This window comes from Acipenser ruthenus, chromosome 5 (genome assembly GCF_902713425.1).
Source record: "Acipenser ruthenus chromosome 5, fAciRut3.2 maternal haplotype, whole genome shotgun sequence".
Lineage (NCBI taxonomy): Eukaryota > Metazoa > Chordata > Actinopteri > Acipenseriformes > Acipenseridae > Acipenser > Acipenser ruthenus.
The window spans coordinates 29,055,497-29,071,708 of record NC_081193.1 but is presented as its reverse complement, the minus strand read 5'-3'; the positions used below and the strand labels follow the sequence as shown (position 1 = coordinate 29,071,708).

Genomic DNA, 16,212 nt, shown 5'->3' with positions numbered 1-16,212 from the left:
CTCCACCATGGGGAGTACGGTGGCCGGAGCCCCAGAAAGGGGAGCTGTCGGCCACGAAGAAGGGGGAGGAGGTCTGGAGACCACCAACCCCAGCAGCAGTTTCGCTGCCGGAGATCGTGGGGGAGGTCAGGAGACCTGCTCCCACTGCAGCAGTTTCGCTGCCGGAGATCGTGGGGGAGGTCCGGAGACCTGCTCCCACTGCAGCAGTTTCGCTGCCGGAGATCGTGGGGGAGGTCCGGAGACCTGCTCCCACTGCAGCAGTTTCGCTGCCGGAGATCGTGGGGGAGGTCCGGAGACCTGCTCCCACTGCAGCTTCTTCGCTGCCGGCAGTACTGTGGTCGGAGCCCCACCAAAGGGAGCTACCGGCTACAAAGACAGGGGGAGAGGTCAGGAGACCACTTTCCCCAGCAGCAGTTTCGCTGCAGGAGTGGACCAACAGGCTGTCAGCCGTGCCACTACCGGCAGGGGTGCTGACAGCATGGCCAGCCATGGGCCCACTGAAGCCTCCCTTCCCAGCCCGAGACTTTGTCCTGGACTGCTGGATTTTTAAGGGGGGAGGTGGCCGTTGAGGCCATGTGTGCTGCGCACAAGGGGGGGTATATGTGGCAATGTGCCCCGCCCCGTGTGCATTTGTGTGTTATATGTTGGATGTTGCGTGTGTTAATGTCGGTGTATAGATTGGTACACGGGATATAAACGGGTCTGTGTATTCCTTTCTGGTCTGACGCCACCCACTCTGGCCGTCTTTGTGACACTCCCACAAATGTAACAATGTTTCTGCATCTTTCTCCTTGAGACATTCTTACTATGTAGTGAAGTATGGAATAATTACAAAGTCAAAGTGAGAGCTCTTTGCCGTCTAAGACATTTTCCAGAGGACACTAAGCAGAAGTGGCTCTCATCATCCCCCAGTAATGATAAAAGAACTATGTACAAAACAATACATGGCAGTAACTTGTGCCGAGTCACAAAAAAAAAAATGTTACAGACCATGGAAATACAAAACAAGCTGTGTTTAAGTATTCAAGCAAAAGAAAATACAGCTCTTTTTTCCCCAAATATTTCATGCAATTCCAAAACTCACAAAATCAAACATAAAAGAAATGTATACTTAACTTAGGATGCATTTTTCATATTTGATTGGCACTAATGAATATTATTCATTATAAGTTAAACTGTTATTTAAATAAATAAATATGTGCTAAGTAATTCACAGGCATTATCATGTGGGCAGCTGGTTATTACATTTGTGGGAGATATTACATTTGTGGGCAGTTACTACATGTGTGGTTTGTACAGAGTCCGTTATAAGTGGAGTGCACCTGTATTATATTACATCTGCATTCAATATGCACATTGCATCACTGTCATTTGGTTATAATGTAGCACAGTTGTGGGTAACTGGAGCTGAAAATGATCAACATAAACCATTGCAGCTAAAATAAATATATAATCTGTTTCATGAATGTGAATGTATTTTCAAGAACTCTGCAGTTTCTAAATTTGGCCAGCAGAGGGTGCAAGAATGCAATTAATTCACACTACAGTTATGCTTGAATAGTGGTTGGACAAATTTGTACAAAACCATTGCAGGCCACAGAGTGACACTGTAATTCATTATTTCACAAAATGGTAAAATATTGCAAATCTACTGCAAAAGTCACTAAAATCAGGCCTTAAAACACTTTCAGCAGTCATGTAGTTCGGTTTTGTAGGCTAAGCCACTGCTAGGGGAAATGTGCAAACTACATTTAACAGCAAGTGTACCTTTTCTCTAGATAGCATGGAGTCACACCATTGGTCCCGATTGACTACTGAAACACTACATGCATTACATAATGTACTGTAGTTAGCATCTGGCTTCAGAATGAGTCGCGTCTGTCTAGAGATGCATGTCACGTGTCGTTTATCAATGCTGTGTATGCATCATTAAAGAGTTGGTTATTTATATCCACATATAATTAAACAACAAAAAAAAGTCTCCTAACCGCTTGCAATTATCTTTTAAGACCTGAACCAAGCATGAAGAATCATCAATACTGCCATTGAATTCTAACAAAACATATTAGATTGGAAACCCCTTGTGGCAGGGCAGGGTCCTGCAAGTGTAAAAATGTTAGCTTTATGGCAAGGACAGGGTGAAAAGCCTCCCTGCCAAGCTAATTGTTTTTGTTTCATTTTATTGTTTCATTGATTTGAATTGTATTGTTTCATTTAATTATTATTTGTTAATTGTTTTATTGTTTTGGCCTCGTTATTGTAAATTGAGATCAGCTGCCAAGTATAAAAGGAGAGCAGCCAGTCTGCGCAAGGCTGCTGCTCTGTGAAGAGCCTGACTGTCTGTCATATTCCTTGAAAACGGTACTTGTGTAAAGGTTAAACCTATGTTTGGTTTGTGTAAAAGTGTTTATATGTTTTGTTCATCAGATAAACAGCTTAGCTGTCCTGCATGTTAGTCAGGGACCTGCATATGTTTAGTAAGTGCTTGGAAGAGCTACCAAGTTTAATTTCCAAAACTGGACCAATTCTGTCTTTCTGAATAATGTAAGATGCAATAATTCAAATAGTCATTTTACCTGGCGTTTCTTTAAATAATCCAGTGCAATCTGTACATTCTGCAGTCTGTGGAATCGCATCCTCCCTTTCTCTCGGGGCTAGGGGGAGATAGAAAGGTGTTATTCAAAGCTAGATTGTCTGTCTGTTTTTATTCAGTATAATACATCACCAGTGGATCACACCATACAGCAGACAGCTCTACTATGCACAGTTTATTGTTACAAGTCCTAATAATCTGGAGCTGTACTCCTAATTAAAAGAGAATACAGCCGTTTAAAGACCCTGAACTATCAAAGCTGTTAACTTAAAATTGTCACTAGCACTGTTTTTTCTAAAAGAAAATATGTACTCAATACAGTTACTAACGGGGGGGGGGGACTGACATGTGATTTAGTGGCATGTATGTAGTCTTAATTACTGTTTTTTTTTATTTGTTTTAGAACTGTAATTGGTGCTTTTACCTTTCAGAGAAAAATCTGCTACTGACGATTTGGAGTAAAGCTTTGAGAATCAGGACCATTGTGGCAGTTGTACAGGGTTGAAACAATGACAAATAAAGAAACACTTTCTGACAAGTTTGATGTTCAATCGTCACGATGTTACAAGCAGCAGAGTACAACACGAGGGACGGCACCCTTCAAATCAATTCTGAATGTATTTTTTTCCACAGTAATATTGCATAGTGGCCAACTGACTTAGTAATCACAGTAGCTACTATATGAGGTTCAACTGCTGAAGAAAACAATTCATATTGTACCTTGTTTCCATGGACAGTCGACTCGAATGCGTTCGAATTTACCTGCATTCTCCCAGAACTCGAGTAGCTAAAAAAGGTCGCGTTTCCGTGCTTTTCCAAGTTACACGAATTGTCACGTGAGTTGGGCAGGAAATACTACAGTTTTTCGCCAGAAATATTTGCGCGTCAAGATGTGCATTCGCTGCTGACTGTATTACAGTCAAATAAATTGTCAATAATTTAAAAGATAAATTCATCTAGATATTCTTTCACATTTGTTTCATGCAACACATATACTTCTGGCAGACTGGTATGCAAAACAGGGATAGAAGCGCTGGACATGGGGAAATAATGTGTCCGGTGTCAAAGTTGATATGAGAATGGCAGTGATGAAGCCAATTTGCTTGAAAACATTAAAAGTAGACCGGACATTTCCATCAATTGTTAAAAATTAAATCTGGAATTGATCTGATGCGATCAGAAACCCAGAGGCACTGTAAACTGTGTCGGCTACTGTAGTAGGACTTTTTTTTATGTTCAGCATTTTTGTTCTTTTTGTTCTTTTTTTAGACGGGTTTAATTAAGTAACAGGCAAAAACTGTTTATGCCAAACTTGTTAGAAAGTCTGTAACAAAATGCTTGAGTGTTATTGTCGATGCATTGTAGACACCCACTGTACAGGTATTGCAAAGTCCATAAACAAAAAATTTTTTTTTTAAATAAATGAGTTCTGCACCGTATAAAACAGAGCTGATTTTACCAGTGCTTGCTGGTCTACCTGATTAGAAGGCCTTCTTTGTTGTTCTCCAAGTTGCTGCAGGGGCACTGTGCTAGTATAACAAATGACTGTAAATGAGATAGTGTTTTAGCAGACAGATTTCATTAAGTAAACATTTATTTGAATCCTTTTGGAATTTAAAAGTATAAATGCAAAACTGCATTGCATCTTCCTGAGTGAACGTACGAAGTGGAAAACGGTAATTCAAAAACAGTCGAAATCCCCCAAGGCAGCAAATCCACTGAATTTAATACCAGCCACAATGTCCCATTATACGGTATGTTCCCGCCCCCTACAACATTTTTGGTTGACATTTAGTGATGCAATTTCTTCCCAGCCCGAATACAGACTTTAGAATTCAGGCCAGCCCAAGGAATGAAATCGGACCAGAGAATTCAGGCTCCTGCCCAAATTGCGAACCAACTCAAGTAATTTAAAAACATGGAAATGGAGGTGTGGTGGGGCAGCTCAAGCACATTCCTGAGTTCTGTTGTTCATGGAAACGTGGCATTGGTCTGGCATCAATACTTTCGGATCATAGCGTAACAAGCTGAACCACATATTTTTTTAGCTGCAAGCAGAATTTAGCTGGTAAACTCTTCAGCAGGGGCATAGACAGTAGGCATGAACTAATGGAAAGGGCAATGCCGCAGAAAATATTCTCTGGGAAGGATTCAGTGGGTTTCATGTTGATTTGTAACCACTTTTCTTTTAAGTGGTGCACAACACGCTTGACAATCAGTGGAATGAAGCTCAAATCCTCACAAACCAAGCCTTTAAAAATAACTGTTCCATTCAGCAAACCACAGTGTTTTTATGTTACGGTTAACTTCACTGATTACAGAGCTTAGCTCCACAGTGTACTGCATGTTTATAAGTACTTGGAGGCTACCTCTAATCAAGCTGAGAGTTTATTTCTTGAGTACTTTTTGCTGGGTCAGTTCACCAAGTGAAGCGAGACAGGTCTGTCCTACAAGAGAAAGTACACTCAACTTGATTTATATAGCTTGTTGTGGCTTAAACATTTAGAATGCTTTGTCATTGACATTCTGAGTGCGACATCTACCCTCTCAGCGAAATTATAAGTGTAATTGCTGCTAATGGGTTCCAATGAGGACATGGCTTATAATGCATTTTAATTGTTAGTTATTTTAAATATATGTTGTAGTATGTACAGTACTATAATTCACAGCCATGTAAATCAAACATTGATAGTAAACATTAAGGCAATACCTTTTATTCATTTTTACTATAACTTTAACTGAAGCACCACAAATATGGGTTTGATATTTTCATAAAGAGTAAAACCATCTGCTTCTGTTCCTAATGCACATTCATACGTGTACACATATGCAAACAAATACAGAACAGCAGAACAAGGATTTGAACTGGAGCCTCTTAATGTGAAAGCCCAGTGCCAGCTCAGCATATGTCTTTATACTGTTTATATACAGTAACTGTATAGGGCACTAGATTATATATACAGTATACAGAAATCTATACATATAGATATCATTTAAAGTAAAATTTGTGGACTGTATATAATCGGTCAGATTTAATACATGATGGAAATATTTACGAAAAAGTCAAGATCATGAATAAAAGCAAAATGCAGTTCACAGAATTCAATTGAGTCAGTCTATACGTTTTTTTGCTAACGGCAATGGGGAGCTGTCATGGTGCAATATACAATACACACTGTATTTCTAATTGTTCAGCTACTGCCCTCTCAAAGGCATCTCAAGGGGTACTTTATATCATATTTGCTAATGTTTAAGAAACTATTTTGTGTGTTCTGTATGATCCTCTTTTTTTGTATTATTTCCCATGCTTACTACCCTAGTCCAGCCAATAAAACACTTCTGAAAACACTGTGTCAGGCTAATTATGGGGGCAGAGGGGAAGCGTTTCAGCAGAAACAACAATAGAAAATGATATTATATCATATTAAACAAGTAAGAAATTAAATATTCATGAAAATGTAGATGTGTCCTTCTAATAAAGTTGAAAACTACTTAAGTTAATCCCTCTGTTACTGTGTTTAGCAAACTGCAACAACAGAGTAACTAGGGAGGAGGTTTAGTCATTTTGACATGCATTCAGGGATAATTTCAGCGATAGTGTCATGAGCAAGCTCTATCCGGCGTAAGATTTTGCTTGGTTTGTTTTCAGTTCATGTTTCGGGGTCTAAACTTTAAATATTAAAGGCTGCCAAGCATGCAAGCAATTTGTGTCTTGCTATTATATTATATTTAGTATGATAAAGTAGCATACTCTTTTCAAGACAGAAAAAATACAGGTACCTTTATACATGTCAAATCTTACTGTTACAGACTGTAGATAACCTGGAAAATGACTGGTTTGCATATACACTGATAAACTATCCAAGGCGAATGTAATTATCCTCTTGTGGAATCCAAGGGTTTTCTTGTTGCGTCCTAGGCAATCACCACAGCACACTCTAATAGCTTCTACATTAGTACTGTTATGGGGATCCACACCTACCCCCTCATCATCATCCTGCTCATCCTCATGCTGCTCAAATGCGCATGCTTCAGCTGCACTCACCAACCGCAGCATCTTCAGAAAATCACGCTCCCTTGGCTTATCAACGTATCAGAGACAGAAGAAAATACAAGGAAGACACAAGACAGACCACAAATGAAAAGGAAGCATGAAAAACGAAAGAAAAATGAAAGGACACCCAAAAAGGCAAAGAAATAAATACAAAGGAGAACAGAATGTAGTTGAAGATTTGTCCATGTGGAGGCTGTGTTGTGTTTGCTACCAGGGAAAAAGGATGTGACGGAAAAAAGTGGAAAGGTACAGTTTCAGGGCATCCACATTACAAATGATAATTAGATGGGACATTACAGTGAAACGGTTATGGATGTATTTATTCATCCAGAAAGATGTCTGACAAATGGTCAATAAACTGAGATGACTGTACTGTCCTGAACTACAACTGGTAGCCATTGATACTGCACCATTATTCTTAACACATTTTAACCGTAAAAATGTGAAAACGTATTACATTTTAAAATCAAGAAATATCAGACTTAACACTGTCCAAAAATATTACTAACGGATGTGTGGTTCCACTCTTGGCCTTAAAGAGTAAGTAGCAGGATTCCAAAAAATATAGCGTTTAAATAATGTACCTGCAATTTTTCTTTTCATTGTTAACATCCTGACAACTTTTTACACTTACACCTTTAAAGTCTGTTTCAAAGCTCTTTTCAAAACGGTCACGAGTGCAATAACGATCCATGATGTGGTATGGAAAAGAAAAGCCAGAGCACTTGTTATGTTTTTTTTTTTAATCGCTCTTTCTGCAGTGATTTAGAGGGCAGATCTCAAACCTCAGTGCACTACAGTGGCCATATTAAAATAGCTTTGAAAAAGACTTCAAAGTTATAAGTGTAAAAGTTGTCAGGACGCTAACAATGAAAAGAAAAATGACAGGTACATTATTTAAACAGTTGTAGCAACACGTGGGGACATGTAACGTTACATTTTTTGGAACCCCGCTACTTCCTCTTTACGACACTGTTAGCATTGAGGCAGTATTTCCTTAGATGTTATGTTTTTTTAAATTTAGAATCTCCGCTTATTTTTTATTTTTTCTTCCAATTTGGAATGCCCAATTATTATTACTTTCCTCCTTCACCACGGCGATTCCCCACACAGCTCAGGGACCCGAGGCTCAATGGGCGTCCTCCGATCCCATGAGCCAATCGGCGTCTTTTTACACCCAGGAACTCGAGAGCAGATGTCTGCAGGCTACCGGCCTCTGGAGGATAAAGACCAGCCCAGCAAATCTCCACCCCCAAGCTCACTCGACACCTGGCCTGTAGGGGTCGCCGCAGAGCAGCGAGGAGAAAAAGTCAGCCGGATCTCACCTCCCTAACCCACGGGAGTGCCAAAGCCAATGTGGCGCCCCCTGCCCCTGGAGTCCCCAGCAAAGACCGGCTGCCTCACACAACCAGGATTCAAACTTGCAATCTCAGGTTGTATGCTCTTTATGTTCTGTTTGCTCTTCTATTTCTAAATTAGCGAAGCTTTATCTTCTTACTGAGTGTCTGTTTTACAGTTTGATCACATTAATGTGATAAAACATGTGAATATATTGTTGAAACACATGTGTTAACAACTACTGTAAAAAGTGAGGCCGTATTTATGGCTAATACTGCGCACCTACTTAGAGCTACATTGTTTAACTACTTGTAATGCTTTTTAGAACTGTAAAATGAAAAAAAAGGACGAAACATTTTTTTTTCCACAGAACGTATTTGTTGTATTTAAGATTTTTTAAATACAACTAGATTCGGGAAGGGGTGGAAGCAAAGGAGGAATTGTACATTGTCTTAGAACCAAAACTGTATAGTAAAAAGTAGATTTGATATATAAACTCACCAAGGTCTGCCCGGACAGGACCTCTAACAGGGAGATCAGGTTGTGTCCATCTCTAAGGTCTTCGTACAGATCATTCACATGCTTCCGTACCTGAAACACAACCATTACTGTCAGGGTAAAACTGAAAGAAGAAATGCTTACTACCCTAGTCCAGCCAGTAAAACACTTCTGAAAACACTGTGTCAGGCTAATTGTGGGGGCAGAGGGGAAGCATTTCAGCAGAAACAACAATAGAAAATGATATTATATCATATTAAACAAGTAAGAAATTAAATATTCATGAAAATGTAGATGTGTCCTTCTAATAAAGTTGAAAACTACTTAAGTTAATCCCTTTGTTACTGTGTTTAGCAAACTGCAACAACAGAGTAACTAGGGAGGAGGTTTAGTCATTTTGACATGCATTCAGGGATAATTTCAGCCTGTGTAATGACCAAGCTCTATCCGGCATAAGATTTTGCTTGGTTTAGTTTTTTTTACTTTAAATATAAAGGATGCCAAGCATGCAAGCAAGTTTATAAAGTAGCATACTTTTTTCAAGACAGAAAAACTACAGGTACCTTTATACATGTCAAATCTTACTGTTACAGACTGTAGGGAACCTGGAAAATGGTGATGGCAGATGATGGTTATATCAAAAAGATTTCTTTTTGTAGCTTTTTTTTTGTAGGAGGATGTCATTTACACAAACCATATTGCTCACTTGGCTTCCAAGTTTTGTATAAACTTGATTTGAAAAACAGTGCCAATCTCATACTAAGCCTAAGTAATTCAACCTACACATCTCTCTTTCTTATGCATAAATAATATTACTGAAGGGAGGGGCCAAGGCTGAATGTAAGGTGTCACATGACAACTACTCCACCGTGGGTGTGGTTTGGCTTTGTTTTGACAACAGAGATTTGACAGTTTCCCCAGCTTTTCTACAGATGGCATTTTCGTGTGATTAATGATCTTTTTAAAGAATGCTGTTTTCTGAGTGAGTATAAATCAGTGTTGTGCTCCAAGTCTGAATAGTTATATTTTTTATTGCAAAAAATGTATGATATAGTGCAACTTGATTTAAACAACTTTTTTTTTATTTTATTTACAACTAAATCATCCCTACTCAAATGTTATTTGATTCAGATCACAGGATACAGTCACCTGTGTAACATATACAGCATTTCCGTTAACTGGCAATTATCCGTCAGAGATGGTTTCAAAAGCTAGTTGACTGGCAACGATTGAAGCCGCCCGTCAATTTGACTGACAGCAAAAGATCTGTGACGGGCAGCTAGAAACATTGACTGTCACCAACAACAGCAAATGAGTGTGCCTCTACACTACCTCCTTTAACCCTTTTTGGCTCCAGCGAACATTTGACCTGTTGAGGTCTGACTGACATAACGTGACTTTCGGCTTGTGTATTAGTATTATTAATTTCTTATCAGATGCCCTTATCCAGGGCGACTTACAATTGTTACAAGATATCACATTATTTTTACATACAATTACATTATTTTTTACACATTATTTTTACATACAATTACCCATTTATACAGTTGGGTTTTTACTGGAGCAATCTAGGTAAAGTACCTTGCTCAAGGGTACAGCAGCAGTGTCCCCCACCTGGGATTGAACCCACGACCCTCCAGTCAAGTGTCCAGAGCCCTGCTGTACCAGGACAAATAATCGACCGAAAGTGTACCGTATTATACCTTTCTAAATGATGAAATATACCCAACAATTACCTAGTATGAATGTAAAAAATAAGTTTATTTACTCAAATTCATTTTTCTTTAAAAAAGTCTTCATAAGTGTAATTGAATGAAACTGTGTCAGTGCTAGCCACAACTCTGAGGAAGTAGGATCAGAAAGAATTGTATAAATAACGTGTCGGTTTTCATTTTACACCAAATTGTTTGACAGGTGTGTAATGTGAAGAAGTTCACCATCAGATAGATCTGTCAACTTAACAACATTGTCTGTAAAAAAAAATGTTTTCTTTCGGGTCAGTAAGCATTCTTGGTTATGTAAAGCAATTTAGTAAGCTCTCTGATAATGCTGCACTTTAAAATCATGATATATACAGTAATCAAAACAGAAACCAAGATACTGAAATGCTGCACCTCATAATAAAAGATATTTCTATTGGCCTGGGGCTTAAGTGAAATGCATATTGATTGGACACATTTATTGCACACAAAGAGGATATTTAACAAATTTCACCTCCTTTAATAGTAATAGTTTAGTAGTAGAAAGTGGCTGAAATTTGTATCTATTAATGACAACACACTAATGATCCAAGCAGAAACTGCAATAGAAATAAATATACAGAACAAATACCATGTCATATTAAATGGTAAGAAATTCAATATTTAAAAAAAAAAAAAAAAAAAAAAAAAAAATTCTATGAAGTAACCATTTAATAAATAGAAATATTGAGAAATGTAATGTTTTCATACTGAAAGGGTCTGGTTTGCAGATTGGACACTGGAGGACAGCATAGAGATAGAGACAGAGCAAGATGGAAAGTGGAAATCTAAGAGAAGATGCAGTTTCTTAGGCAGAAAAGCAACTAGATTTGCAGCAGTAATCAGCAATAAAATAGAATCTCAGAATTTGATAATATTGAATTGCTGCTGTGTAATGTAATAACTATACTCGTTGTGTATAAATGAAATTACAAAAGAGACAAGAAGATCATTTATTCACAAAAAAAGGTTTTTGAAAGTAAAAGATTCCACTCTGAATATCACAAGTCTCTGCATTCACTTTCAATATGATATTAGATCAAACATTGCCAAAGTGAAAATAAAAACACAAGAGCTTCCCAGTAGTTTGGAAGTTGGAAGTTATTCACAATATTTCCTTACTGTCCCAGCTTAAGGACTTAAAAATCTGGTCACCTTAGCTATAGATCACATGGTCTGACTGCTGCTATACAGTATCATGTGAGGGAGTTTGAACTACAACAGATGAACTGAACTGAATGCTATATTTTAAATATGTGCATATCCCAAATTATATATATATATATATATATATATATATATAACTAAGAACCAGAGGACTCAACACAAGAATAAATGGGTCTGAAATAGTCAGTGCTAATAAGAGGTACGAAAATGGATTTGAAATCCTTGGTTAGCACTCCTTTAAAAATGATTCATACTGCAGACTTCTGTAGAACAACAGCAATCACCATGATCACATTGCAATCAGCCACACCTTTCATCTGCCCTGCCCTTTCGTCTAGTGATGAAAAGCATATCACCTTCATTTTCCTAGAGATCCCCGCCTTACTTCATACTTGTCCAGACCAAAATAAATGCCAATCCTATTAGAAACACTGTTATAATAGTGAAACAGGTTAAACCAGAAAATCTATGCAAAAAAATACTAAACAGAAAAACAGCCAACCATTTAATATTTTAAAATAATGTTTTCAACACATGTTGATTTTTACGTAGTCTCACTGTTGTTTTATTTAGCAGACGCCTTTATCCAAGGCGACTTACAGAAACTAGGGTGTGTGAACTATGCATCAGCTGCAGAGTCACTTACAACTACGTCTCACCCGAAAGACAGAGTACAAGGAGGTTAAGTGACTTGCTCAGGGTCACACAATGAGTCAGTGGCTGTGGGATTTGAACTGGGGACTTCCTGGTTACAAGCCTGTTTCTTTAACCACTGAACCACACCGCCTCCTATAATGTTATACTAATGCATATCCATACCTAACTTTAATAGTTGGCTGACCATCTGACCAGATCTATCTAACATCATCTCCATAATATCCCATTGCCAGCGATATGATATGATAAAACCCTGATAGACTTACAGACTGTCCATCTGCTTTACCAGATCACTAGCAATCTAACTGCAGATCGTATGAAGACTAGCAGCTTCTGAGTTCAGCGCCCACCCCTGATGGAAAACACTGTCTGCAGTCTGCATAGCCAGCTCCAGTATGCTGTCACTGTGACCTTGTTTCACCCTTGTCCAATCACAAAACAATCTTCTGGCACATGCTCTGCCATACAGTACTGAAATAGCATGTCTGTATGGTTCCTAGGCTGCTAGAATTGTTCTCTTCATATTACTCAGCTGCTCTGTCAGAAGAATGTAACCTTATATTTGACAAGAGGGTATAAAACATACTGTTGAGATCCAAGGAGATTTCAAAAGTATTAAGGATATTGTATTGTATATTGTATTGTAAATTAATTTGTACTTCAGTTTTAAATAATAGAATTGTTTCTTTGGATATTTATTTAGTAATATTTTGGCTTCATTATCCAGACACACATGCAGACACTTGCAAAGAATGGGTGGTTCAGTATTATTAGACTCACAGGGCCTGATTTGATGTAATTAAAGTTAAGACTTTCAAGTTCCACAGTAAACAATACAACTCTCAACATGCTGACTTTCCAACTACTAGCTGTAAGTAAAAGGAGTATTTTAAAGCAATTGTAATGTTAACATGTACTTTTACAGACATGTACTTTACAAAGCCTCCACTAGTCAACCTTGACTTGCATAAAAAAGGAAAAACATTGAGTGAAACAGCTTGCATCATTTGATTTTCAAGGTGTGGTATCCAAAGTATAATCAACAAGTACAGATAAACATCATCTGTAATTGACCAACCCAGGACTGGAGGACACAAAAAGCTGTCTAACAAGGATGAGCAATACTTGAAGATAATATCCTTAAGGAATAGAAAGAAGACAAGCACTGAATTGACAACAGAACTGCCAGAAGGCACAGGTGTCGTTGTCCATCCATCAACAGTCCAAAGCACCTTTGACCATTGTTCCATAGTCCAATTTCTGTGTTCTTGTGCATATTTCAGCCTTTTAGTCTTGTTCCCCTTTCTTAACAGAGATATTCTTACTGCAACACATCCTTTATGTCCTGATTTCAAGAGTGACCTTCGTACTGTTGATTTGATGGACAACGACACCTGTGCCTTCTGCCAGTTCTGTTGTCAGATCCCTCCCAATTCCATGCTCTTTCCTTCATTTGAATGCATTTCAATATCATGTTAATGGATTAATCATGGCAAAGTGCACATTTGATAGCGGGTGCAGAACGCCAGGTGAACACCATTCTTTACATACGGCTGCTAAACATGATTTACGGCAGCATTATGGGGTTTTGCACCCGTAAATCACTTTGTGTGTATCGTTACATCACCAGTGTGGAACCTTTACACATACTGTGGAAAAGTCATACCATGATAACATGGGGAATGAAAGGGGTACCAATGCTAATTAAGGGTTGCAAAATTGCTTTTCAAACAAAGATCATGCTTTTCCATTAAGCAATAAATGCTAGCATTACATAGCAATTCTATACTGATGACTATGCTGAAATTACTGTTTTGCCCAGTGAATGAAAAAGCATGACCTGAATCCTACAGAAAACAAATTTAGGCATATTAGGGATGAATGTCCATACCTTCATAAGATGCTGGTTTATCCATTTTGCGAAGGTTTTCTTCTGTACCCTGTCCCTCTCATCTGAAACAAAGCAAGACAAACGCAAATTGAGATGCATGACTCTGATCCATTTTTTTTAATTCTGCGACTCATTTGAAAAATAATTGTTCAAATCATGCCTCATGGAGGTAAATCCAAGGAAAGCCTTTTATTGTACTTCAAACACAAATGAAACAAAGGCAATGTTTAGACATGTAGTATGCTTCCCCATCATCATGGTTTTCAGTCAACTGTCAAATTTGAAAGCCTATTTTGTCATGTGTATGGTGTGCTCATTATTTGTTTATTTTGCCGACGCCTTTATCCAAGGCAACTTACAGAGACTAGGGTGTGTGAACTATGCATCAGCTGCAGAGTCACTTACAATTACATCTCACCCGAAAGACGGAGCACAAGGAGGTGAAGTGACTTGCTCAGGGTCACACAATGAGTCAGTGGCTGAGGTGGAATTTGAACCGGGGACCTTTTGGTTACAAGCCCTTTTCTTTAACCACTGGACCACACAGCCTCCTAAGTGCTCATACTTGTGTACCAGTCGTTCATTCAATAACAGTTTTTAAAATGCTTAACCCACATACAGACTGTGTAACTTGCTCGGTAAGAATAATATCAAATAATACCAGTGGACTCTGAGAGGGTGCTAGAGCTAGCGTCCTAAATAAAAGAAATGAACTTGAACAGTGTGTCTCTCTGTTTCCTGCCTCCATGCCTCCATGCTACAATATATTGTTAGGGGTAATCCTGTGGTAATCACAGGTGGTTGATGCAATCCATGGTGATTCCCCAGTGCTGTGAAATATATATATATATATATATATATATATATATATATATATATATATATATATATATATATATATATATATTTTTTTTAATCCTGGTGTGGCTTATCCCAGCAGGGTATACAGTAGGTTGATTAAAATTGACCTCTAAGTGAAGTTGAACAGAAATTAAACACAATATATACAGTACGAAAATCAAATACACACAATTAATCTAAAAACAAACAAACAATATCAGAAATGATATGGGCAAAGTGATACAGAGGGAGGTTATTTTCTACCTGCAGACAAGCAGTACAGCAGTGGTGGCTACGGGTGGATTGCAAAATATTTTTGTTGGATCACGGGACAAATCAGAACAAGCACTAACATATAAGCATAATACAGTTTTTATTACGGCTGATGGGGAGAGCCTTCTGTGTTGACAGTTTCTGCATATGTGACTAAAAGAATGCTTGTGCGAACATACATTTTAATTTAGGTTGACTATAAAAAATAAACTTGATTTTTTTCAGCTTAAAGTATACTGTATATATTAAAAAAAACACCTCACAATTGGATCTAAACTCTCTACAAATCCCATACACTGCCAATTTCACTGATTTATCAGTGAAATAGCTACTCGATTCCAGACAGTTTGAAAACTTGTCAAACCAAGATGATGAAAATAACAAATTATTTTCATGTGATTGAGAGGTTTCAAAAGAAAACCACGATGAACAAAATTCAGATATGTCAGCGTCTTTACAAGAAATGAGCGATGAAGGTATGTCAGAAGATGAATGCGAATCGGGAACTTCGAGAAGGGCTATGTTAGTTACAGTGTGTTCACAGTTGTAAGTAGCAAAAGAACATAAAAGTTATTGGAAATTAGGCCCAGGTGCGGGGTTTAAAAGGAGAACAGGCAGTCTGCTCGAGGCTGCTGAATGGAAGGAGGCAGAAAGGAGTGCTCTGCTTCCCGGCAGTCCCGAGAGAAAGGTACAGTGCAAACCTGTGTGCTTAAGTTTTGTGGAACAGGGAAACGGCTTAGCCGTCCTGTGATAGTTAGGTTCCTGCGTGTGTAGTTAGTGCTCAGAAGAGCTAGGTGTTTATTTTGTGTATTTTATTTACTTTTGTGTTTATTAAAAATTAGCGCGTCAGCGCTTAAAAACTCCATTTCTCGTGTCTGGGTCGTATTCTTAAAGGGGCAACGAACCCGAGTGGGTGAGTTTCTTTTACATATGGTGGCAGAGTGTGTGGGCGCCCCTACGACCCTAGAAATGGAGAGCATTGAACAGTTAATTGAGCGAATAAACCGCAATACTGCTGCGCAAATAGAGCAGTCCGCGAGATTCGCGAGATGGGAGAGAGAGATGGGGTTGGCCCCAGTGAAGAGAAGGGAGCCAACAGAATTGGAGCTGCTGCTCCAAGAATGGGAGCAGGCTAGCGGAGCTCCGCAGCCTCCCGAGCCAG

At 38.5% G+C, this 16,212-nt stretch overlaps 1 protein-coding gene across 29 annotated transcripts in view; it reads right to left on the bottom strand.

Annotated features, from left to right (window-relative positions):
* LOC117402333 (dystonin-like) overlaps positions 1–16,212 on the bottom strand; it is a 205,066-nt gene that overhangs the window by 127,893 nt on the left and 60,961 nt on the right. For all 29 annotated transcript variants that reach the window (XM_059023930.1, XM_059023934.1, XM_059023932.1 and 26 more), the window contains 3 exons: positions 13,938–13,999; positions 8,487–8,576; positions 2,577–2,654 (listed from right to left, as the gene is read on the bottom strand). In XM_059023930.1, the coding sequence (XP_058879913.1) occupies positions 2,577–2,654; positions 8,487–8,576; positions 13,938–13,999 (230 nt within the window). The remainder of the gene's footprint in view (positions 1–2,576; positions 2,655–8,486; positions 8,577–13,937; positions 14,000–16,212) is intronic.